At 41.0% G+C, this 24,299-nt stretch overlaps 1 protein-coding gene across 1 annotated transcript; it reads left to right on the forward strand.

The window, feature by feature from the left end:
- Positions 1 to 2,300: 2,300 nt before the first annotated feature.
- PSMD6 (proteasome 26S subunit, non-ATPase 6) lies at positions 2,301 to 18,940 on the forward strand. The gene is made up of 8 exons (XM_014859290.3): positions 2,301 to 2,569; positions 3,323 to 3,528; positions 6,240 to 6,385; positions 6,654 to 6,873; positions 6,983 to 7,091; positions 12,713 to 12,881; positions 18,509 to 18,586; positions 18,730 to 18,940. The coding sequence occupies exons 1-8, from the start codon at positions 2,425 to 2,427 to the stop codon at positions 18,824 to 18,826; spliced, it is 1,170 nt and encodes a 389-aa protein (XP_014714776.1). The 5' UTR covers positions 2,301 to 2,424; the 3' UTR covers positions 18,827 to 18,940.
- Positions 18,941 to 24,299: the final 5,359 nt, after the last annotated feature.

The following is a 24,299-nucleotide window of genomic DNA, read 5'->3' on the forward strand; positions in this document are numbered from 1 at the left end:
TGTGACACAGAGCTGCCGCTCCCGAGACTCCCATAAGCAGGAGGGTAGGCATTTGGCAACAGGTTTATTGCATTAAGATAGAGCTAATTGCAAATACTCTTTACTGTCAAATCTTATGTCAAGTAATGGATTCCGGGCTAGAAAAGTATAGGAAGGAAGGAGGGAAGGAAAGAAGGAAGAAAAGCATAAATATATCAGAGGAAAACATGGGTGAATGTTTTTCAAACCAGGGTGTTGGAAAGGTCTTACTAAGACTTGACAATGAGAACAGAGACCATAGAGGAAAAGACTGAGAAATTTAACTATAGAAACATTGTAAACTTTTACGTTGAAAAAAATTCCATGAAAATATAGAAAAATAACTAGGGGAAAATTTGCAACCCTTGACAAGCAGTTAGTATCCTTAAGATATGAAGAGTGCTTACAAAGAAATAAGGAAAATTCCACAGAAGAATTGACAGAGCCAAACACACATTTCATTGAAGAGGAAATATATATAGTCAATACAGATGTGAAAAGAAACTCAACATCATAATAATAAAAGAAATGTAAAGGAAAAGCAACATTGTTATTGCTGCCAAAGCTTAAAATGGTTGATGATAGCATATTGTCAAAGAGGGAGACAGGCCCTCTGTTTAATATTGGTGAGACTGTAAATTGCTATATCATTTTTGGAAAAATAATTTATATATTCCTTATATAATACATCAAAACATAAAATGTCCAGATCTTCTTATTCAGCAATTACAGTTCTAGGAATTTGGGTTAAGAAATAATTACACAAGTGGGAAAAAAGCTGCACATAGATGATCAACACTGTGGTATTTATAAAAGTGAAAAATGAAAATGATCCAAATTGATATCAATTAAGAATTGATTGGGAAAAAGTCGGTACATAAAAATAAGAGAATCCTATATGGTCGTTAGAGGTGATGCTGTCAATCCATGTTTATTGGCATGGAAAGATATCTACAATACATGGTGGAGTGAACAAAAGTTTATAAGATACAGGTATAGAATGATCTTATTAATATATCTGGGTGAGTTTCAGTGAAGCTGTGTGTCTAGAATGTAAGTTTCATGAGGACAGGGCCTGTGTGTTCTTCACCGCTGTGTCTAGTACGTGGGATAGCACCTGGAACTTTGCAACCGCGCAATAATGTTTGTTGAATGAATGAATGAAAAATGTTTATGAAGTTATTCACCAGCAGTTCAACATGGTAGAGTGTTAGCAATTTTTTCTGTGCTCTTTATATTTTCTCTACCATTTGAGTTGCCTTCAAAATGCTTATTTTCTTTTTACCAAAACAGATAAGATATTTAAAATGTGTGGCAATGCCTCCCGCTGGTGAGAATGTGGCAGTCCCCAATGTTTCAATGGCTGGGTAAACTGCTTCAACTCTTTTGGGAAACCATTTCACATTAAATACCCCCAAATCTCAAAACATTCCTTCCTTTTCTCTATTAATCCTGCATGAGAACTTATGCTAAGGCAAGAAATGCAAAATACGAAGCGACCTATGCATCCAAAGGTGTTTATCTCAGTTTTTATATTAGGAAAATAACAACCCTCGACCACCTAGAGGCATCTCCGAAGGAGGGAAGAATAAAAGTAAACTATGGTTAACCCCCTCGATGGAATTTCAAGGAACCGTTACCAATGCTGAAGGCTCTGTAGCAGCATGAACAAAAAGAGGCTGAAAATGCAGGCATGCAATGGTTTAAATTACGCACAAACAAAATGATGATGCCATTGTGGTAAGACCGTGGAATTCTGGGTGCTGTTTTCTCAGAATAGCAGAAAGAACGTTGGTTTTAGAACCGTGCACAGAGGTTTTTATTCAGGCATAACTACATAGCTGTTACATAACCTTGGTTGATCGTGTTCCCTAACCTCTTTGTGTCTCAGTTTTCTTATCTACAAAATGGGCTAATAGTACTACCTCCTCGTATAAAGAGGATTAAAATGAGATGATGCAAAGAGTAAGGACTGGACAAATTGTGGTGGTTGTTTCTATGGTTGCTGTTATTTCTGTTGTTATTCTAACATTTCAAATTTTCCAAAAGATTGCCAGCTCCTATCAATTACACACGGAACGAAAAGTAAAATAGCTAAAAGGGCGGAGGAAGAGGTTCGGGCATCGAACTTTGGACTTGGGCCCCATCCGCTCTGAGACTCGCGGGGTCGGGAGCGAGGGAAAGCAGCCGGCGACCACACGGGGGCGCCGGCGCTCCTGCCGAGCGAGGCGTTCCCGGAGGTGTCCAGCAGGGGACGCTGCTGACGGAGGTGGACCCGGGGCCGGAAGCCGGACGGGAGGCGGCCGGGCGCACTCGCCGACTCCTCCCACTTCCGCCACTGTTGCCGCTGGCGCTGTGGGTCCGTCCTGAGTTGCAGTCTTCCCGGGTCTTGTGCCCGCCGTCGCGATGCCGCTGGAGAACCTGGAGGAGGAGGGCCTGCCCAAGAACCCCGACCTGCGCATCGCGCAGCTACGCTTCCTGCTCAGCCTGCCGGAGCACCGCGGGGACGCGGCCGTGCGCGACGAGCTGATGGCCGCCGTCCGCGATAACAGTGAGCCCGCGAGCGCCGAGTCAGCGGCCTAGGCCCGGGCCGGCCCCGCGCCCCGGAGCCTACGGGGCTTTTCCCCGACGGGGCTCGGGAGCCCGGGGTGCCCAGCTGGCGGAGACCCTGATACCCGGCCCCGGTCCCCAGACCCTCGGGGCCTGCCTATTGTTGGAGGTGCCCTCGGGGCCCTCCAGCCTTGCCCTCGGAGTGGTCTGCATCCCTGTGGGCCGTTCTCGGAGGGCAGCTGGGGCGACAGTCCCCAGATATTTAGCCCTGTGCTGGGCGGGGAACAAAGACGCATGACTTACCGTCATTGGTGACGGGTCTTGGGGACTTAAGCTTTCCGTGGGGGCCGGGCCGGGGAAATTGGGGTCAGTCCTGTAGTCCCTGCTGGCCGTCAGTGGCGCTGGGCTGTGTGTGCTTGAACACGCTTGTCTGGGTACGTGTGTACAGACAGGCTTACCCTTTCCCTTGCGTGAAGATTCTTGGAACAGAAGCTATCAAGAGGCAGACCGAGGACCGCCCTCCCCCCAGCCCCAGGAGAGGTTGGCGGTGCCGGGATTGGCCCCGGTGCAAACCTCCTAGCTGCAGACGTTTAGGTTTTGCCAAGCCTTTGACTAGCTCTGTCCCATTCGTTCCTGTATTGGGTCGGAGACTGGTGGATGACCCAACTGTGTATGGGGGCAAGGGGTGGGTGGACACTGACTTCGGTGTACGAGGGACCTCCGCTCATAAGTCACATCCCTCTTTGGCTCTCAGATATGGCCCCGTATTACGAAGCCTTGTGCAAATCCCTTGACTGGCAGATGGACATGGACTTGCTAAATAAGATGAAGAAAGCAAATGAAGAAGAGTTGAAACGTTTGGACGAGGAGCTGGAAGATGCAGAAAAGAATCTGGGAGAGAGCGAAATCCGCGATGCCATGATGGCAAAGGCTGAGTACCTCTGCCGGATAGGTGACAAGGTGAGTGGAGACGGCTTCTCCTCTCTGTAGAGTCTAAAATGGGCACTGTTCCAGGTTAATAATGTCTCATTTTCAAAATTAACTTTTAAAAAAAGTAGAAAGGTAACATGTTTACCTAAACTAGTGAATCAGTGCAAGAACGACTAAAGAACAAGATAAGAGTCTAATAGTTACACGCTTTCTCTCACCTGCCTGCAAACAGCTGCCAGGTGTGTATTCTTCCCCATCTCTCTCCATGCCAATAAAAACATAAGTGCACATGCAGAGAGTTTTGTTTGCTTACTGCTTTTACATAATTGGGATCATTCTCAGTAGTCTCAATAGTTCACTTTTCTCGGGAAAAGTTGGGAAGCATTGGTTCTGGTGCATTTTAAAAATTACTGTTTATACAAGTGATAGTCTTCTTATAATAAACTAAAACGTTAGAGTTAATACTGAAGTTCTGTTTGAGCTTTCTTTATTGTTTATTCACTGCTTCCTCAGAGGTAAGTAACCTTTTTAATTCTTTTATTGTATATTTACAGGCTTTTATATGTACCTGTAGAAATTAGGTAGAATTGTTTAAAAAAATTTTTTTAAGTAAATGGGATCATAGTGTACTTATGTTGTCCTGTTTTTTTTTCATTCAGCATTAAATCTAAGAGAGCTTTCCATGTTAATGTACATAAATCTTGCTCTGTCTGGTTAACTGTTGGCTAATACTTCATCGTAGGGCTCTGCCGTAGTTTCTTTAGCTATTCAGCTATTGATGGGCATGTATGTCGTTTTCAGCTGTTTTACTATTGGAAACGTATTTGTATATGACTTCTTATGTATATATGCTAATGTTTCTCTGGAGTGTAATCTGTAAAATGAAATTGGTGGGACAATGACCAGTTTTTACCATAGTATGTGTGGCCAGTTCTTCTGCATAGCAGCCAACCTAATTTATACGCCACTGTGAGTACATGAGAGCGATAGCCACCAGTATGGCATCTTTTACATTTTGTAATTTGGTAGTTATGTAACAGTGGTGAAGAGGGTGGGCTTTGGATGTTCCTGATTGTAAGCAGTGCATCTTGAAGATGGTGGGATGACATGCTGTCAATATAAAGAAAGAAAATAGTGGGGGCTCTTGGATGAGATTGCTGGGTTCTATTTCCAGTTTCAGTAATTATGATTTACTGGACCCTCAGTTTCCTCATCTGTAAAGTAGGGATAATGATAGTTTCTATTTAGTGAGGATTAAAGATAGGGGCAAAGAGCTTAGACTAGTCCCTGGCACAGAATGCCTAAGTGTTAAGTGATAGGAGCTGTTATTTTTTAAATTTAAAACAAGTTTGTTTTTTTATTGTAAATTTAAGGTTTGGTCACTTAAAAAAATTGGAAAATGCAGAACAATTTAAAAATAGCTAATAGTTTGTGTGTTTTTCTAGGTTGTCTGTGTGGTTTGGTTTGGTTTGGTTTTAAAGAGGGTGCATTATTACATGTGAATGAGAAACTTAAAGCTTTTGATGCAGGCTTCAACGAGGACGTGCTTGACTCAGCATGGGGGGGTGCAAATTGCTGATGGTCTAATATTCCATGTTTGTTACTAGCATTCCTCTAAAAAGAACTTTTTCCCCCTCCTGTTTACTCTCTTGTTTTTATATTTTATTTAATATTACTAAATACTTAGTGGACTTAAGTTCTTTCTATTATTCACTGTGTTACCACTGATTATAGTTATTCCTTATTGTGGTCAGTTTGTTGGTGGAAGCTCCTGCAAATTGACCTTTTTGACATGATCTCATTGGTCTTCCTTGTTTTCTCATACAAGATGTCACAGGCTCAGCTGTTACTTTTACTCTCCAAACCTGGAATCATCCATTTCTCCTATGATCCCTGATTTCTTTTAGCCGGGGATAAGATTTAGAAAGCAAGATCTGAGTGTTGGGTCTGCCCATTACTGTCTTGCCAGTCCCTTTTATAGATTTATGAGGCATAACTAACAATTTCATCAAACAAAGCCAGACAATACTAAAAAGTATCAAGTGAAAAATGATATTATTCATGTTCATGTTTTTCAAGCAATAGAATCATTTTATTCCACAACGCTTTGAGATAGAATTGTATATTTAAATAGTTGTATTCTAATAGTCAGTGGCTAAGATAGTTTCCCTTACCCTTTAAGTGGTATGATTGATGATTTACAGTAAAGTTATTTTAAAGTATTATAATTGTTAAAGGGAAAAAATACTGAATATATGTAACAAAGAATACTGGAACAATTGTGAATAAATCATTGAATATTCTTCTCATATTGTTTCTTAGAATGTAAGCATATGCTTAGGCATATCTGATGTCTTTTTTATACTTTATACAAGTGGAGAGAATAGTATAACGATTCTGTGCAGTTAACACCCAGCTCAACAATTATCAGGCATGGTGTTCACGCACTTTGCCTTGCTGGCCTGGGGTTGGTGGGTTCAGATCCCAGGCTTGGACCTACACACCACTCATCAAGCCATGCTGTGGCAGCGTCCCATATGCAAAATAGAGGAAGACTGGCACAGATGTTAGCTCAGAGACGGTCTTCCTCACACACACACAAAAATTATCAATTCATGGACACCTCATTTTATCTTTACTCCTACCTATTCCCCCCACGACTTTTTAAGGAAGTCCCAGGCAGCTGATAGCTTTCGAAACTTTTAACCTTTTCTCCCCTGTTGCCTTGGTTCTCTTAACAGGAGGGAGCTCTGACGGCCTTTCGCAAGACATACGATAAAACTGTGGCCCTGGGTCACCGACTGGATATTGTGTTCTATCTCCTTAGGATTGGCTTATTTTATATGGATAATGATCTCATCACCCGAAACACGGAAAAGGCCAAAAGGTACTTTTTAGCAGTGGGGCTCTATTCCCTCTAAATTACATTACTGCAAATAAGAAATTGATATAAGAAATTTGCCTGTTTTCTTTTGTTTACAGCTAGTAAATATGGTCAAATAATTGATGTACTTATTTAGTAAAGCATTTTGTTTAAGTATTTCCTTTTGGCTCAAGTTGTTAGCAGTTATTTTCTCTTTGAAAATAACACAAGACTTGTAAAAAGTGGCATTATCTATTTCCAGATTCTGACCTTACTGTTTTTTATTTTGTAGCTTAATAGAGGAAGGTGGAGACTGGGACAGGAGAAACCGCCTCAAAGTGTATCAGGGTCTTTATTGTGTGGCTATTCGTGATTTCAAACAGGCAGCTGAACTCTTCCTTGACACCGTTTCAACATTTACATCCTATGAACTCATGGATTATAAAACCTTTGTGACCTATACTGTCTATGTCAGCATGATTGCCTTAGAAAGACCAGATCTCAGGGAAAAGGTAATGACCGAATCTTTAATACTCATATTTAAAGATTATCTCATGCTTTTCTAACTTAAATACACAAAAATCATTAAAGCCTCCATTTGTTTGTTTTTTTAATTGTTAGGTTATTAAAGGAGCTGAGATTCTGGAAGTGTTGCACAGCCTTCCAGCAGTTCGGCAGTATCTGTTTTCACTCTATGAATGTCGTTACTCAGTTTTCTTCCAGTCGTTAGGTAAGTTTCGGCTGTCTCATTTTGATTATCTGTCTTCATCTTATTCCTGATCCTGGATGCAGATAACCTAGACGATTTTTCACATGTGGGAAGATATAGCATGCAGACAGCTGCGGGTCTTTGATTAGTGTGGCTGATCTGCCCATTTTTGTTTAGAGGGGGCTTAGCAGACTGGGACCTGTTTTTATATGGCCCAGGAGCTAAGACTGATGATTACATTTTTAAAGGATTGTTTAAAAGAAAAAAACAGCAAAGAAGAATAGGGCGTGGCTCTCAAAGCCTAAAAATCCTTACTGTCTGGCCCTTTGCTGAGGAAGTGTGCCAGCCCCTGCTTTAGAGTCTTCAGGGAGTACAGGTTTCCCTCACTATCCCAAAGTGCGGTTTACGTCACTTCACTTTTACGTAAGACCTACGTTAGTACCTGTTTGCGCTAACCGAAAGAAATCCGAAGAGGATTTTCACTTTTGTGAAAATAGCCTTCCGTGTTTGCTGCAAGCCCTTAAAGAGGCAGTGCACCCCAGCAGTGAGAGTGGCACCGTCCCGCTCCTTCCCTGGGAACTACACTCAGCATCAAACCACCATAGCTTTGAACAGTGTCTGTGAGCGTCTGTGCCTTATCTCCACTTATTTGGGTAGGTTATTCTTTGAGTCTGAGAATGCTCAAAGACTTTCCCCGTATAAATTAATGGTAATTGTTTCTTCGCTTTGCTTGTCCATTTCAGCTTATAAAAGGTTTCATAGGAACGCTCTACTTTTGGATAGTGGGGGAAACTTGTATAAGGCAGAAGTGAGCAAATGGTTAAAAGTATTGAGTTTTATGGTGAAAGATGTGAGAGAATTCTGAATCTCCTATTGGGTTGAGGTTGGTTGAGCCTTGAATTCAATAATGGTTATTCTCTATGCAATAGTTAAATCTTTGTGCTGATGTGCAAATCATTTTCAAGGGCTGTAGGTTGAGAAAATAATCTGTTGAAAACACTTGTGTTCCTCCAAAGATAGGTTACAGTGATCTTACCCACACAAATTTGCTTTTTTTCCCTCCTAGCCCCACTCCTTCCTGGCCATTTGGTTTCTTAGTGAGAACACGAATTACTAAGATGATAGGTAACCCAGGGTTCCTTCCCAAATGATTTTCCTAAAAGTTAGAGAACTTGGCATCGATATATTCTCTTGTTTATGCTGCAGAGTTCAGAAGGTATTTAGTTAAATAGGTAGCATTCACAAAAATTGGGAAGGAGGGCACTCCAAGTGATCATCATTCTGTTTTTGGAGTGGGTTTTGTCCCGGTTGATGGAGTGCTTTCTCCATGCATGAACGCTAGGCTGCTTTGTGAGAATTCGTACTGCTTACCTCATGTGATGTGGGCACAGGGCTCTTGAGGTGCGACCACTTCTCTACTGGGCCTTCTCTCCTCATCCGTACACGGATGCGTTTGCACACAAGGTTGGATTCCCCAATTGCTGTTCTCCCTTCTTGCTGTGGATCTCCTGGCCATTACTCTGCTCAGGTGTGGAGAGTCCTTCCCTTCCTCTGGGCAGAACGACTCCCTCCTGTGCATTTGTGCAGCCCTTATTTTATGTCCCCTTCTCTTTTCTATTGAGATATACATCACATGCCATAAAATTCATTGTTTTAAAGTAAATAATGCACTGGTTTTAGTGTATTGACAAGGTTGTACAACCATCACCACTAATTCCAGAGCATCTTCATCACCCTAAAAGGAAATCTCTACCTGTTAGCAGTCACTTCTCTCTCTTCCCCTACCCCCTGGCAACCACTAACCTTTCTCTCTCTGTGGGTTTGCTCGCTCTGGACATTTCATGTAAATGGCCTTTTGTGCCTGGTGTCTTTCACCTGGTGTAATGCTCTCTTGTTGAAGTGTGTATTAGTGCTTCATTTGGTTTTATGGCTGAATGATAGTCCATTGTATGGATATACCACATTTTAATTATCCGTTCGTCAGTTGATGGACATTTGGGTTGTCTCCAGTTTTTGGCTATTATAAATAATGCTTGAATGAACATTCATGTACAAGTTTTTCTGTGGACATGTTTTCATTTCTCTTGTAGTAGTGGAATTGCTGAGCCATATGGTAACTCTTTGATTAACTTTTTGAAGAACTGCCAAACTGTTTTCCAGAGCAGTGTGTGAGTTCCAATTTCCCCATATCCAATACTTGTGTGTATGTCTTTTTCATGATAACATGTCAGTGGGCGTGAAGTGGTGCCTTGTGGTTTGGATTTTCATTACTTTGATGACTAGTGGTGTTGAACATCTTTTTATGTGCTCATTGGCCATATACCTCATTTTTTAAACTTAGCATATTGTTTTGTGATTCTTTCTTAGAGTTTGTCTCTTCTAACTAGAATTATTGGGAGCAGACTTTATGCTTTTTTTCATCTTTGTAGTGACCCCGACACTAGCACAGTGCCTGAATGTTGAGTACTCTGTGTAAATGCATGCTGCATTAATTAAATCAATAATTTAAGAGAAAAATGAGGGGAAATGCTATTCTGTAATGAAATTGATGCCTTTTGGGAACCTTTGAATAATGAAGTATTAACTTCCTCCCACCCTCCCCATTACTAGCAACCCTTTTAACACTTTTGGATGAAACTTTTTCTTTTTTTAGGAAGATTAGCCCTGAGCTAACTACTGCCAATCCTCCTCTTTCTGCTGAGGAAGACTGGCCCTGGGCTAACATCCGTGCCCATCTTCCTCTATTTTATACGTGGGATGCCTGCTGCAGCATGGCTTTTGCCAAGCAGTGCCATGTCCGCACCGGGGATCCGAACTGGCGAACCCTGGGCCCCCGAGCAGTGGAACATACTAACTTAACCGCTGTGCCACTGGGCTGGCCCTGGATGAAACTTTTTATCTTTACCAAATTTATACATTTCCCAGATATTTTCAGTGCAGAAGACAGGATAGTTAACTCTTCTTTTGAGGACAGAGTCATCATCATTCATAGCATTTATTCTCTACTCCAGTATAGTGAGACATGTAAGGTTTATCGGGTTTTCTAAGACTGTTTACTTCTCCAAATATTTGTAGACTATGTCCTTTAAATTATTTCATTTGAAAAAAGAAATAGCATCCTTTTCTAGGTAATACCTGATTATACTTTGTCTCATTCTATCCCCAAATCCATATGCACATTCACTCACGCACAAAATTCTTCCAGAGATAACCATTTTAAGATTTTGTTATATACCCTTCCAGACCTTTTATTCATTTATGTGTACTTTAAAAAATAGAAAACAAAACAACACACAAAAAAGCCAAGGTTATAAGTACACATGGAAAAATTTCAGACAGTATCATATAAAGAAAAAGGCTCTCTCTAACCCATGATTGCCAGGGTCCTTTCCCCAGAGGCAACTGCTGTTATTAGGTTTCAAGTGTGTCCTTCAGGGGGATTTATATCCAGAGATACAAGCATGTAACACCTTTAAACATATGTGGATGTATTTTACATGCTTTTTTCTAAGTAGCTTTTTTTCCTCTTGACAATATAATGTGAATATCTTTTCATGTCACTATGCAAATAGCTGGTGATTGAGTCAGTAAGTATTTTTGAGTGGCTGTCATGTATCAGACACTGAGTATATAGTGGCAGGTCAAATAGGTGGAGTTCCTTATAACTTCCAGTTATCCTTTTTTAAGGACCTCCTAGTATTTCAGTGTATTAGATGTGCCATAAGTTTTCCTCTACTGATAAAAAATTAGGTTGTTTTCAGTTTTTCCTTACTATGAGCAACTCTTTTTTTCTTTCTGGGAAAGATTCATCCTGAACTAACATCTGTTGCCAGTGTTCCTCTTTCTTTCCCCCCTCTCTTCCCGCCCAAAGCCCTAGGAACTAGTTGTATATTCTAGTTGTAGGTCATTCTAGTTCTTCTGTGTAAGCCACTGCCACAGCATGGCTACTGACAGACAAGTGGTGTTCTGCACCCAGGCACTGAACCCAGGCTGCTGAAGTGGAGCACACCAAACTTTAACCACTAGGCCCTCAGGGCTGGCTCAAGCAACTTTGTTTGGAATACTCCTTTACAATGCATTTTTTTCCATTTCCATTTGTTATTTCTTTAGGAAAAAAAATCTGAGAAAATGAATTTTGCAAAGGGTAAATACGTTACATCTTGACCACTGTTACCCTCCAGAAATATTGGGCCAGTTTACATTTGCACAGTTTCTACCTTTCACCCCATACTCTTAGCCAGTCTGAGGGGAGAAAAAAAATTTTATTGATGTTTTATACTTTTTTTACCCCCAAGGATAGTTTTTATTGAACTCTTTAGTCTTCTTTTAAATGGCACATAAAACATGGAAGGAGATATTTTTGTTGGGCTTATGGATGTGACCTATCCTGACCAACAAACATTTTTCTTCCTATCCTGTTTCATTGGTTTTCTTTACCATATTTTTTCCCAGTTTTATTGAGATGTAATTAACATATAAAATTGTATAAGTTTAAGATGTCCAATGTAAGGATTTGATATTTATGCATTTCTTTTATTATTAGTAAGAATGAGCATCATATCATGTTTAGGGCCATTGATATCCATGTTGTTAAATCATGTGTTCCCTTACTCATCCTTGTCTTCTTTGATGTTGGCCATCCTTTGCTTCTCGCCACAACTTTTGTCTCTTGGTTCCACAAGAAGACAGTCTTGTTTTTTCTGGACCTACCGCCTCATCCTTTGTTAGATCTCTCCATGGCTGCCTACCCTAGACTTGGTCACTCCCCTTGCCTCTGTCTTCATTCTCTCATCAAATACATCTGGATGGTATTGATTCCCAAACTCAGGTCTCCAGCCCCAAACTTTTCATGGAGCACCAGACCCATGCCTGAACATCTCCTTGGTCTCTTCATTTGGATATCTAATAGGCCAATCCACTTGAACACTGCCCAAATGTAATGCTTGGATCTCACCCTTCCCCCTAAAAGATCCTCCAAAAACAAAAAAGAAAACAAAAATTCTGCTCCTCCTCTCAGGATTTCTATCTTGTCGAAGCCAGAAACATAACTATATTCTTGATTCTTTTTTCTCGTGCACCTTCCATATCCGTGTAGCTGGCTGCCTGCTACATTCTGAATCTGTTCTCCTTTCTGTTCTTAGCCAGGCCCTTCCTGCCTTGGGACCTTTGCATCATTTGCATTGCTCTGTGCCTCCTGCCCTGCTTGGCTGGCTCCTCAGAGCTCTTCCCTGTCCACCGCAATCCAGCGCAAGGCCTCCCTGTCACACTGTGTCGTGTCACTGTTTTGTTTTCTTCACAGAACTTGTTCTTCTCCGAGAGTACCTTGTTTATTTGTTCATCTCTGCTCTTTGAAAATTCAGTTTCTGTGGCAGTAGGGATCTTGTCTTTTTGGGTTACTGCCATAGCATCACTGTTTAGAGCAGTGATTTATAGTAGTTATTCAGTAAAATAATTTGTACTTGTGTGGATTGCTCATTAATAGCCTATGTACATTTTACTGTTCAATTAATCTTTTTCTTACTGACTTGTAGCTCTTTATAGATCAAGGCTGATTAATTCTTACCGTGTTATAAATATGTCCTCCAGTTTATCTCTTTATCGGAAAAGGAGATTCTTACTATTTGTTATCTTATTCATTGCAGCCGTTGTGGAACAGGAAATGAAAAAGGACTGGCTTTTTGCTCCTCATTATCGGTACTATGTAAGAGAAATGAGAATTCATGCATACAGCCAGCTGCTGGAATCGTATAGGTCACTAACCCTTGGCTATATGGCAGAAGCCTTTGGTGTTGGTGTGGAATTCATTGATCAGTAAGTTAATTTCTTTTTTAAAGTTACCTTTTAATGTGTGATTTTGTATATTTTCTCTGTGTTTACATTGCTTCCCTCAATTATTGAAAAAACTAAGAATTTTTCTCTAAATATTATCCAAACAGTCATCTGTCATCTGCCTTCATGATGTGCCCCTTCTGCTAACAGATGGGGCAGTTGAGTTGTAGAGAACTTAAGTGATTTTGTAAAAGGTCATTAGACCAGTTGTTATCAAAATAGTCTTCTGTTCCTTCTTTGTGGGCCACACTGCTACTATAGTAATGACTCTTAGATCTCTTATCTTACATTTCACATTAGGTCATATTTCCTCTGATAATCTTTCCAATTTTTAGGTTGCTGCTGCGATTCTGGTCATATTGGATGTTAAATATGGGACTTTTAACCCTTGAATCAGTGATTCCTCACAGACTTACTGAGCCATTACTGTATGTTTGGCATTGTTTTAGGTCCCCGTCTTCATGGACTTCCATTCTAGTTGTAGGGGAGAGATGGCAAGTAAGCAAATAAATGTATAAGGTAATTTCAGAGAGAAATGAGTCTACAGAGATAACAAAATGGAACAGAGAGATGCATGTGGCTACAGCATGGTGGTGGGGGGCAGAGAGGGGCAGCTGTTGGAGAGTCAGGCTGGCATGTTTGTGTACAGGGCCAGGTAGGTATGGAGCTTGGGTTTTAATCTAGGTGCTGTGAAGAAGCCATTGGAGGATTTTAAGCACGAGAGTGATGTGGCTTCATCTCACTGTGTCTTACACAGACCAAGGGGATGAGGAAACCAGTTGGGCTGTTCTGTAGCTCGTGGAGATGTTTTGGTGGCTTGGACTAGGGTAGTGGGAGTGGAATTGGGGAGAAGCAGACATTGAGAATATGTGCTGTCCATGTGGTGTCTAGATCAGTGGTTCCCAAACGTAGATCTTCTCAAGGGTGATGAGGTGTTTTGCAGTGGCCTACAATGAAAAAGGTGGTGGTTATATGGTAATTTTAAATGAAGCTGCGTTTCATTGAAATGAGACCATTCTCTATTTAGTGGTTTTGTTTTTTCTAATATTATGCAAATTTTCAAACATGCAGAAAATCCTAAAGAATTATAGAGTGAATCCCTGTATATCCTTGATTCTGTTAATTATTAACATTTTATTATATTTGCTTTATCACATATCTGTTCATCTTATTTTTTAACCACTTCAAAATAAGTTTCGGACACTGGTGCATTTCATCCCTAAACACTTTAGCATGTATATCAGTATTTGCTTATGGGTTTGCTTATTTGAGGTAATATTTACATTCAGTGAAATGCACAGATCTTAAGTGTAACCCAAACTCCTGTCGAGCCTTCACCAGAAATTTCGTCATTCTCTTCCTTTGAAAGAAAATGGCAGTGATAGTAGTTTTCTTGTGTTTTAAAAGTACCCTTACCAAAGTAGGAGGCTGGTATCCCTAAGTTGATTTTGTTTTGTTTCATTTCTGAATTGAACTAGTCTGAAATTCAAGTCTGGTACCCACTGCTCAAGAGAGTTGGTTACTGGGATGGTGGATGGCCATTATGAATGTGGTTTTCATGAGTCAGTGGAAGGAGTGAGCAGTGCATGGAAAAGGGGGATTGGCCTGGCTTCTTGTTCTGGCTCTGCCTTTAAATAGCTGTGTGGCCTTGGTCAGGTCTGTTCCTTCCTCAATTTCTTAACTGTGCAGTGGAGATAACAAAGCCTGCACTGCTGGGGGGCAGCGTGAGGCTCAAATGAAAGGGTGGACAAGATGCGCTGAAGAGGGAAAGTGCCATTTAGACACACTGCATTATTCTTCAAGTCATTACAATGACATTTGAGTTCAAGGTGGGTGGTACGTATAAGGTAGGCGGATTTTGAATTGTTTAGTTTTTTTCCCTTCGTGTTCTAAGACCAGCTCTAGAGGCACAGGTTGTGCCACTCAGCTCTGGTTGTTACCTAGCAAGGCCTTGTTTTAAATTTCTGTAATACGTGATTCAAGTCGGGATTTCCATAGATCTCCCCCCCCCACCGTTAAAAATGTATTTTAGGTGAAATTCTTTTTTGAAAAATGGGCTGATTTAGTAAGTTTGAACAATAATTCTACATCATTCTTTCACTTCCTTAGACTCAGTAAGATACTGTTGAAGAGAGAGAAGGAGCCATTATTTGAGTAAACACTACTTCTGACATGTTTAAGGTTAGAAACCATGCACATGGGCCATGTTCCACAATTTCGTTGGTAGGTCTTTTGAAACTTGGGATGCAAATATGATTTTGAGGTTCTGTTTATTCCGTAAATACTCAGTTCATCGTTACTGGACACCTGTGTAGGAGGCACCATGCTGAGGGCTTGGAGAAATACCGGAGGCTGGGGAAGATGAGTAATCTTGGGATTTGTCTGATTAGCATATAGGGAGATGGCAAGAAAGTAGTTTGGGTCTAGAGCAGGGAATGGGACTTGAATGCTGGCCTCGGGCATTAGGAGTTCAACTTTGTTGTTGTAACAAGAAAAGAAGCTATGCCCAGATCGCTCATGGCACACAGAGTTCAGAATGAGCATAATGGGGAGTTAGAGTATTTGATTGAAGTGTCCAAGAAACGGACACATCCACAGATGGCTTCTTGTGGGCAGTTAGACTGGATGTTGTTGCATATTTAGGAGTTTTATAGGAAGTGATGGGGAAAAGGGCTTTTCAGATGGAAGAAATAGCACAAATATATTTAGGAATGTGTTTGAGAAATGAGTAGCCTAGTTGTACTGGATGGAGTGTGTGATGGTGGGTACTAGAAAGCCCACTGAGCTGAGCCTGGAAAGATCCAGGGCTGAATCTGAATCAGTGTGTTAAATGCCAGACTAAGGAGTTTGGAACTTGGTGGGAATCTCTTCTAATAGTCTAGGCCTTCATTTACCTTTGCCTAAACTAATCTGGTGACAGTGGGAAGAAGCAGGTGAGTTGTTAGTTTGAGTGTCAACACTCAGGCTCTAGAATTGAACAGTAGGCCCTAGGCTCAGCAGAGGGCATTGTTGAGTCAGAATTTGCTTGTAAGTCAAGACCAGTGCTTTTCTCTTTATCTTCTTGCCTGGTGTCTTGTTCCTAAATCAGAACCTCAAGATTCTTCTTGAGAAATTTTCTCCCCTGTTCTATAGATTTGGGTAGGACTAATAAGGCTGGTGATGACTAAATCTGGTTGTGTAATTTTCTCTGTGTACTTTGGTCCCGGAATAACAGTTGCAAATGGATTTAGCAGCTGCGGTCTGGAGGTGTGCTATTTAAGTACCTGGAAAATGAGCATTAGTGAGTTTAGAAACAGTGCTGATCTTTTTTAATTTTTAAATTTTACCTAAAGCCACTCAGTAACATAACTCAAAAACTAACAGTTGAAAGAAGGAATGAACAGTGTAGCAATTGGCTCAAATATATTTTGACTGAGAGAATAGAAATAAAGCATGCTATATAAACATGTTACACTTCTTGCTAGTTTGGGATAACCTCTAGCTTAAAATCTTGAATAGCATAACTTTTTCATCTTTCAAGCTCATAACCAGATTTTCCAAAATGGTGTATTTCCTTATTAAAAACACTCAGTGCTTCCTCATTCTTCTTCTTTTTGCTGAGGAAGATTCGCCCTGAGCTAACATCTGTTGCTAGTCTTCCTCTATTTTATATGGGGGTTGCCATCACACCATGGCTGCTGACAAGTGATGTAGCTCTGCACCTGGGAACCGAACCTGGGCCACCAGAGCAGAGTGCGCCAAACTTAACCACTAGGCCCTGGGGCTGGCCCCTTTATTCTGCTTAATACCAAGATTTATTTGGTAATAAACATGATTAGTTCCTTCTCATAGATTTTTTTGACACAAGTACAAAAGGCATAGTAGGTCTTTCACCACTGACCGACCAGCAGCAACTGGTTATGATACTTGATCATTCCTTTTAAAACACAAATCAGAGTAGCTCACTCTGCACTTTTTCATCTAATTAGAGCACTTGCTCTTCGGTAAGTGTGAGACTTGCTGTTGCCTCTGACCTTCCTCAACAGTGCATTAGATTTTGTTCTTCCCAATATGATGGTATTTCATTGTAGCTTTAATTTGCATTTTTAAAGAGTACAGTTGATCTTTTTTGTTTATATCCTTCGCCTGTGTTTTAGTAAGATTTGTAGTTTTTTCTTTTTCTTTTTTTTTTTTAAAGATTGGCACTTGGGCTGACATCTGTTGCCAATCTTCTTTTGTTGTTGTTCTTCTTCTTTATCTCCCCAAAGCCCCTCAGTACATAGCTGTATAGTCTAGTTGTAGGTCCTGGTTCTGCTTTGTGGGATGCTGCCTCAGCATGGCTTGATGAGCGGTGCTAGGTCCATGCCCAGGATCTGAACCGGCAAAACCCTGGGCCACTGAAGTGGAGCGCTCGAACTTAACCACTCAGCCATGGGGGCGGCCCCGTGATGTTTTTTTCTAATTTATACTGCAAACATCTTTTATCACATTATCATTTAGTTTTTGACTTGGTTTTGGTGGTATTTTCCTATGTGGAAATTCTCTACATAATCAAGTTTATCATCATCTTTTTTATATGGTTTCTGGGCTTTGTCACAATTAGGCTGCATCAGCACCATTTATTGATTAAGCCATCCTTTTTCCATTGATTTGAAATGGATTTTTGTTAGAAATTTGGTTCTTAAGATTTAGAGTCCCTTTTTTGTTGTTGATATGCTAGGATCAAGAGGTTTTAGTATCTGCAAGAGTAAACTGTCACGTAATTTTTATTTGGAATCTGATATTTCTTGATTAGGAGGATCCCCTATGTTAATCTCTAAATTTAACAATTCTAATACAAATAAGTTTTTATTTTAAAGGAGTCATCTTTCCATTTTCTTTGGTAGCATTAATAAAGTTGTCTTCATATAGCTTTTCTACTCTACTAAGCATTTACTTTTGCTCTGTCACCTGGTGTCACATCTTTGATGGAGAGTTTCACTATTGTTTGTCTTTGAAGTATATGTGTAATCGTGTTGTTTAATTAGCTGTCTTAATTATGGGGTTTGGGTCATGACTGAATATAGATACTCAGAAATACCTCTTTCAGGTTCATAACAGATTAACACTTCATCTTTGCATTTCTGATTGTAATTTATTGTGGCATATTATTCTGTCTTAAAAATAATTTGAAAGCTGTTTTTCCCCCCCATGCTCTGGAAGGATTTTGAAGATCCTGAGAGTTACCTGCTCCCTAACGGTGAAGCTGAAGGAAGTTTGGCAGTTTCCTCCCCACTCCCAATAAATCTTATTCTCTTTGTTTATTATTTTTCTAACTTCTAAAAGCTTTTCTCTGAGCACTTCTCCAGCTCTAAAGACGTGCTGTGAATGGTTCCATTCTTGACTGCTATGTTCCATCTGCATAGGAGCTTCTAGGATCACGTTTATTCTGTAGATGACTTAGTCTTTGGGGATAATGCTGCAACACACCAGGGAAGATCCCTCAACTCCTGCGTATGCGGTAGCTCGGGCTTGAGGGAAGCTGAGTGTTACCTTGAATGACAACAGAATCTTGTATTTAGTGCAGTTTGTATTTTTCTAAGAATTCTCAATAAGGCTAATGCTAAAGACTTTTTTTCTCTTTCAATTAGGGAACTCTCCAGATTTATTGCTGCTGGGAGACTACACTGCAAAATAGATAAAGTGAATGAAATAGTGGAAACCAACAGGTACTCTTAAGTTTGTGTACCATTTGTAATACTGCTCAGAATAAGGGGCAGTCTTAAGTGCCTTCTTTTAAAAGTAGGTCAACTATTGTTATGGAGTAATGTGACTGGTAAATAATTCATTTTTTTCTTGGATTTATTTATAGACCTGATAGCAAGAACTGGCAGTACCAAGAAACTATCAAGAAAGGAGATCTGCTACTAAACAGAGTTCAGAAACTTTCCAGAGTAATTAATATGTAAAACCATGTAAACAAAGGATTTCCTTAGAGATAATTATTTGGAATTTTTATAGCTTATTTCACTGTGTGCCCAGTTCAACTGTATAAAATAAATACTTCATTGTTGTTTCTTTGAGTTTATTCACTTTTTTCTTAAACATATATACATTTAAGGATGGGGTCCATTAATGTTAAAATAATGTCACTTTTATGACATTTGAATATCTCTGGTTTATGGTATATCTGAGTTCAGATCCTGATTCTGCCTCATCAGGAAAGTAGGGATAATAACTACACACCCATCGTCGCTCACCTTGAAGCCTCCTGAATTTTAGGAAGAAGGGTGCATGCTGTTTAGTGGCCCATAATTAAACACAGTGCTACCACTTAGTACACAAAAGATGGAAGACACACATCGTAAACTGTCCCTCAGAAACCAGTAACCTAGAAGACAGGAAGTTACTCCTTTTTAGGAGGCTGCCATAACCCTGGATTCCAGAATCTGCCAAGGCTGATCTCATAAAATAGAGATATGAAAAACCTATGTAGATAGTGGCAAAGGGAATCTTGTTTTCCCAACCAACCATACTAATTAAAGAAGATGGCGTGAAGGGCTCTCTTCTATGGGGTGTTGTAGGAGGCCTCTCTGGTGAGGTGACATTTAAATGAAAAAGGAGGGTGAGACCATGCAAATATCTAGGGGAAGAATGAGCTGGAAAGTCACTGGAGGTTTCAAGCAGAGGAATGGCTGGACTTGAATTACTTTTTAAGTGGCACTCAGCTGGAGGGGACACCAGAGAATGGTAGCATGCACTGTAGAGGCAGCTAGATTTGCTAAAAGATTAGAATAGGGGAGAAGATGAGAAAATGAGTCAAGCATGATGGGCTTTTTGAATGGTGACCATGACAGAGTTTTAGTAGAGGTGAGTTTAAAAGAGAATAGGAAATGGCCTTCTAAGACTGATAGGTTGGGAAATCACAATCCTATCACAAACAAGATACTTAATGGCAAAGTATTAGAAGCATTGCCTTGTAAGTCAAGACAGTGGCTGTCATGAGTGTTGTCCTAAAGGAGGGGCCTCTGATGCTTAGCCAAGAAAAGCAGTGTGCCCAGAGCTGTGCTGATGGAGTTTCCTCCAGGCACTGTATGGTGGACAGAGGCTGCTAAATGCTGGATATGCCTAAAGCATTTGAGAATATCCACTTGGGGATTTCTAAAAGTGCTCATTCTAAAACCTTACTAACAATGATCACTATAATTCCTTGAAGAAATTGTGAATGTAAGCACCCTTAACAAAACCCATGATCCTGAAAAACAGTGCGGTCTGTTCAATCCAGCATAGTCATTGAGAATTTACTGTGTTCTCTGTGTCCATTTAAAAATTAGCAGAATTCTGTTTTTAGCAAATTGACTCATTGCAGTTCATGCTAGAGGGAAGAAAGTAGGATTAAAATGTCAGTTGTTTTTTTTTTTAAAGATTGGCACCTGAGCTAACAAGTGTTGCCAATCTTTTTTTTTTTTTCTCCTGCTTTTTCTCCCCAAAGCCCCCCAGTACATAGTTGTATATTTTAGTTGTGGGTCCTTCTAGTTGTGGCATGTGGGATGCCGCCTCACTGTGGCCTCATGAGCAGTGCCATGTCTGCGCCCAGGATACGAACTGGCGAAACCCTGGGCTGCCGAAGTGAAGCAGGAGAACCCAACCACTCGGCCATGGGGCCAGCCCCCAAAAACATCAGTTTCTTGAAATAACCCTTTCCCTCACCTGCCACCTATAAAGCCACTTGGACTGATGTGATCAGAGCAACTATGGCTTTTCAATCAAGGCTTAGGCTCGCTCTTGGTCTAGGGGAGAGGGAAGTCTCAGAGCGCTTGCTTTTTGCCCTTTCTTGCTTAAACTGTACTTGAATTTTGTTTTTCTTTTACCATTTTAGCCTAATTGCCTAAAATTAGTAGGTGAGGATGACAGGTAAGAGATGCTGAAAGAAACAAGAAATGCTGTCCATTCCCAGTGTTAAGATGGGGAAACTGAAAACTCCAGAACTGGTGATCAAGGGCTAGTGGAATAACACCTTGTGATGAAGTAAACAATACAACTTGAAGGCGAGGGGATCAATTTTTCCTTTTCTTTTTCTGAAAAGTAATATATGCTCACTACGAAAGAAATTCAAGCAGCTAAAGCGGAATTGCCTTGAAATTCTACCCTGCAGAGAGAGCTCCTGTTAACTGACATTTTTGATGAATATTCGCCATATTTAGTCCTGTTCATATGTAATTTTAAACAGAATCAGCCTTCAGTAAATACTGTTCAAGAGTTATTCTGTGTAGTTACAAATCCCAGTGGCACAGTGTTGAGCCTCCAAGTATCAGTTTGGAGGTGAAAATAAAGTTGGAATCCAATAGATTTTTCTTTAAATGAGGCCATATGGTATGGGAGAATAGCACTGGACACTGCAGCTAGGAAAACCAAATTCTGGTCCAAGCTCCCCTAGCCATCTGATGTTGGGAGAAATTACCTCCTTCATCTCTCTGAGCCTACTGCCTCATCTGTAAAGTGGAGTAGAAAATCAGGCTTACTATGAGGTTCATTTATGTGGAAACACTACAAACTGTAAAGCAGTTGTAGGAGAGGAAGAGAATTCCCCTACCCTCTAGGTCCTTCTGGCTGGGCTACGAATTAAATAGACATGAGACAGAATAACAGGAGAAAATCAAACAAAGCTTTATAACATGTATACATGGGAGAAACCCAGGAAACTGGGTGACTTGCTAAACTGGCTTGAGGTGGTCATCTTAAATAGCATCTTCAGCTAAAGACAAAGGAGGGTATTGGAGGTAGTGGTTCGGGACTTCAAAGTGGAGGAAGGCAATTCCCATGGAGATGGAAAAGCAAACGTTTGGTGAACAGACTTTGATAAGAATGGGCTCAGCAAGGACACTCACAGTCTGCCAATACCCAGAGATAGCAATGGTGATGGCCTGTCCCAGGACAGGCCTTTTCTCTTAAATTCTTTTAGGCAGTTAGGGGAAAGTTCAAAGTTTCTTTCAGCCTTTTGTTCTATCAAGGCAGAGAGACACATTTTGGGGTGACCAATTTTGATGCCCCCCACAGCATTCTGTGATAATCCTTCACTTTCCTAATGCTGTGCAGACCTGTAGTTGTTAGCAACAAACTCATCCTTCCGCAATGGCAGTGGCGGGGGGGGGGGGGGGGGGGGGGGGGTGTCAAGTTACATCCCTATCATCTGGAAAACATGAAATGCTCTAATAATCACTGGTTTTGGTTTCAAAGCCATACAGGTTTGCATTCCGCTTGTGTTTCTGAAGACATACAAAGGATATCAAGAATTTGTAGAAGTTTGGTTCAGGCCATTGTAACCTTGAAGTACATGGTCAAGGGGGAGGTTTACCTCTTGTCATTCAGAAATCTTTCGTAATGGCATAAGTTTTCCTGTTCAGATTGGATGTAAGAAGTCAGGGACAGTTTGCCAAGGAATGACCAGGTTTCAAGCCCACCATCATAAATCCTGAGATTGCCTTGAGGAAGGGACCCCGCAGTCAAGACTGCCAGTCTTTACCGACCCTCTCTTTTAGAGGTGACCAGAGACCTGTTTTTCCAAAGTGTCTCTGCAGCTACTGGAATATCAATGCTGATAAAACTCTACACTTGGGTTTTGAAGACTGCTTTTCTTGAAACTCTCAGTCCCCTGCTCTCCTGACCCTTGTCTTTCCACCCTCATTCAAAATGCCTTCTCTTTGAAGCTGCTTATCATCCAGCAATACCACCAACTCACTGTGGTCACTGCCCTCAAACCTCCAAGTTATTCCATCCCGTTCACTCTGGACCTGAGCCGCTGACTGTGTCCTCCTCTCAACCCTAGGCAACTCTCAAATGGACAAAAGAGCTTCACAGTTCCTTAACCTTAACACCAGTGCTCTTTCTCTCCACACCTCTTCCATGGTCTCACCCAGGAATCACACGAACCTCTGAACTGCTCTGCTTTTGAAGATGAAACCGGGAATTCCACTCTATCCTATTATCCTATGCCTCTGTTTCCCGACCCATTCCTAAAGTGCTATGCCACCATCCTAACTCTGGTCCCTCGAGCTGCCTTGTATGTTAGCCCCTCTTCATTATTGGGCATGTTGAATTGCATATGGACTTTCCTCTGTGATCCTGAAGAAATCACTTTACTTGTCTAATCAATCATAGACAAGTTACCTGGAAGGAGAATCCTAAGGCATAAGAAGACGGTGATTACAAATGAACCATCATGAGAGTGCCCGCATAGATTCTGCATGGTAGCTTCCAGTTCTCGTCCCTGAATACCCATCTAGCCATCATCACTCAGCCACACCCTCACTCATACTCTTTCTCTGGCAATCTCCCTGCCAAGTTCTCATTTTCCCACTCAATCAATAGCTGTTGTTCCAATTATCAAGGAGAAAGCAGCAGAGGAAAAAGCACATTACCTAAGTGAGTTGATGGGGTTAATTAGGATGAAATCAACTGTCTAAACTGCTAACTAAACCATCTCAACCCCATCCTTCTCTGCCTTCCCTGACCTGATATTTTACTGTTTAGTACTGGTTCTCCATCTGGCTTCACCAAAACATTCTCTTCTCCAGGGTTTCGTCTTGGGCTTTCTTCTGTCTCTGCACCTTGGAGGATGGACTTTTTCAAGTTTTGTGAAATCCTGGAAATGGAACATAAAACGTGTGCCTGTGCCTTTTTTCATGTGATTCTTGGAATATGTGACACACAAAAAAGATTAAGAACCCCTGATCAGATGAATTCACAGCCCTGCAAAGCCACCTACTTGTTGTGGGACCTTAGGCAAGACACTTACCCTCTTAGAAGTTCCTCATCAGAAGATGATCAGATATCAGAACATCAAAATACCCACTCTGTAGGGGCTTTGTAAGAAAGACAATATGTGTAAAAAGCTTGGTATAATATCTGGCATTTTAAGGCAACTAGATAAGCATCATTTTAACAAAATAATAAGCCAATTCTAATAACTATCTCTTTCTTTCTAGGTGAACTCATCCCCTCCCATGGCCTCACTCACCAGCAAAAAGTGAAAGGCAATCCTTTAGCTCTACCTTACAGCTCAAACCTCCCTCCAGAGCTCCATCCAGACTGTACCTACAGCTACCGGGCACTGAGCCTGCATTTCCCACCAGCAACTCAAACCCATTGTGTTTTTCCTTTTCTGTCACCACATCATATATTTCACTTAAAGCTCATCAACTAGTTCAGCCAAGCCAGAAATCTCTAAGTTTTCTTAGACTCACTCTTCCCCTTAACGTTCGACATGATTGGACCTCAAGGCCTGCTGGTTCTACCTTTCAAAGAACTCTGGAATCAGTCCCCTCTTCATCCCCATGGTCACTGCCTTAGTTGAGAAACTTCATAGCTCTTACCTGGATTATTACACTAGCTTTGTAACTTATTTTTGTCCCAAGGTTCTCACCTGTCCATTCTGTCCTCCAT

This window comes from Equus asinus, chromosome 21, assembly GCF_041296235.1.
Source record: "Equus asinus isolate D_3611 breed Donkey chromosome 21, EquAss-T2T_v2, whole genome shotgun sequence".
Classification (NCBI taxonomy): domain Eukaryota; kingdom Metazoa; phylum Chordata; class Mammalia; order Perissodactyla; family Equidae; genus Equus; species Equus asinus.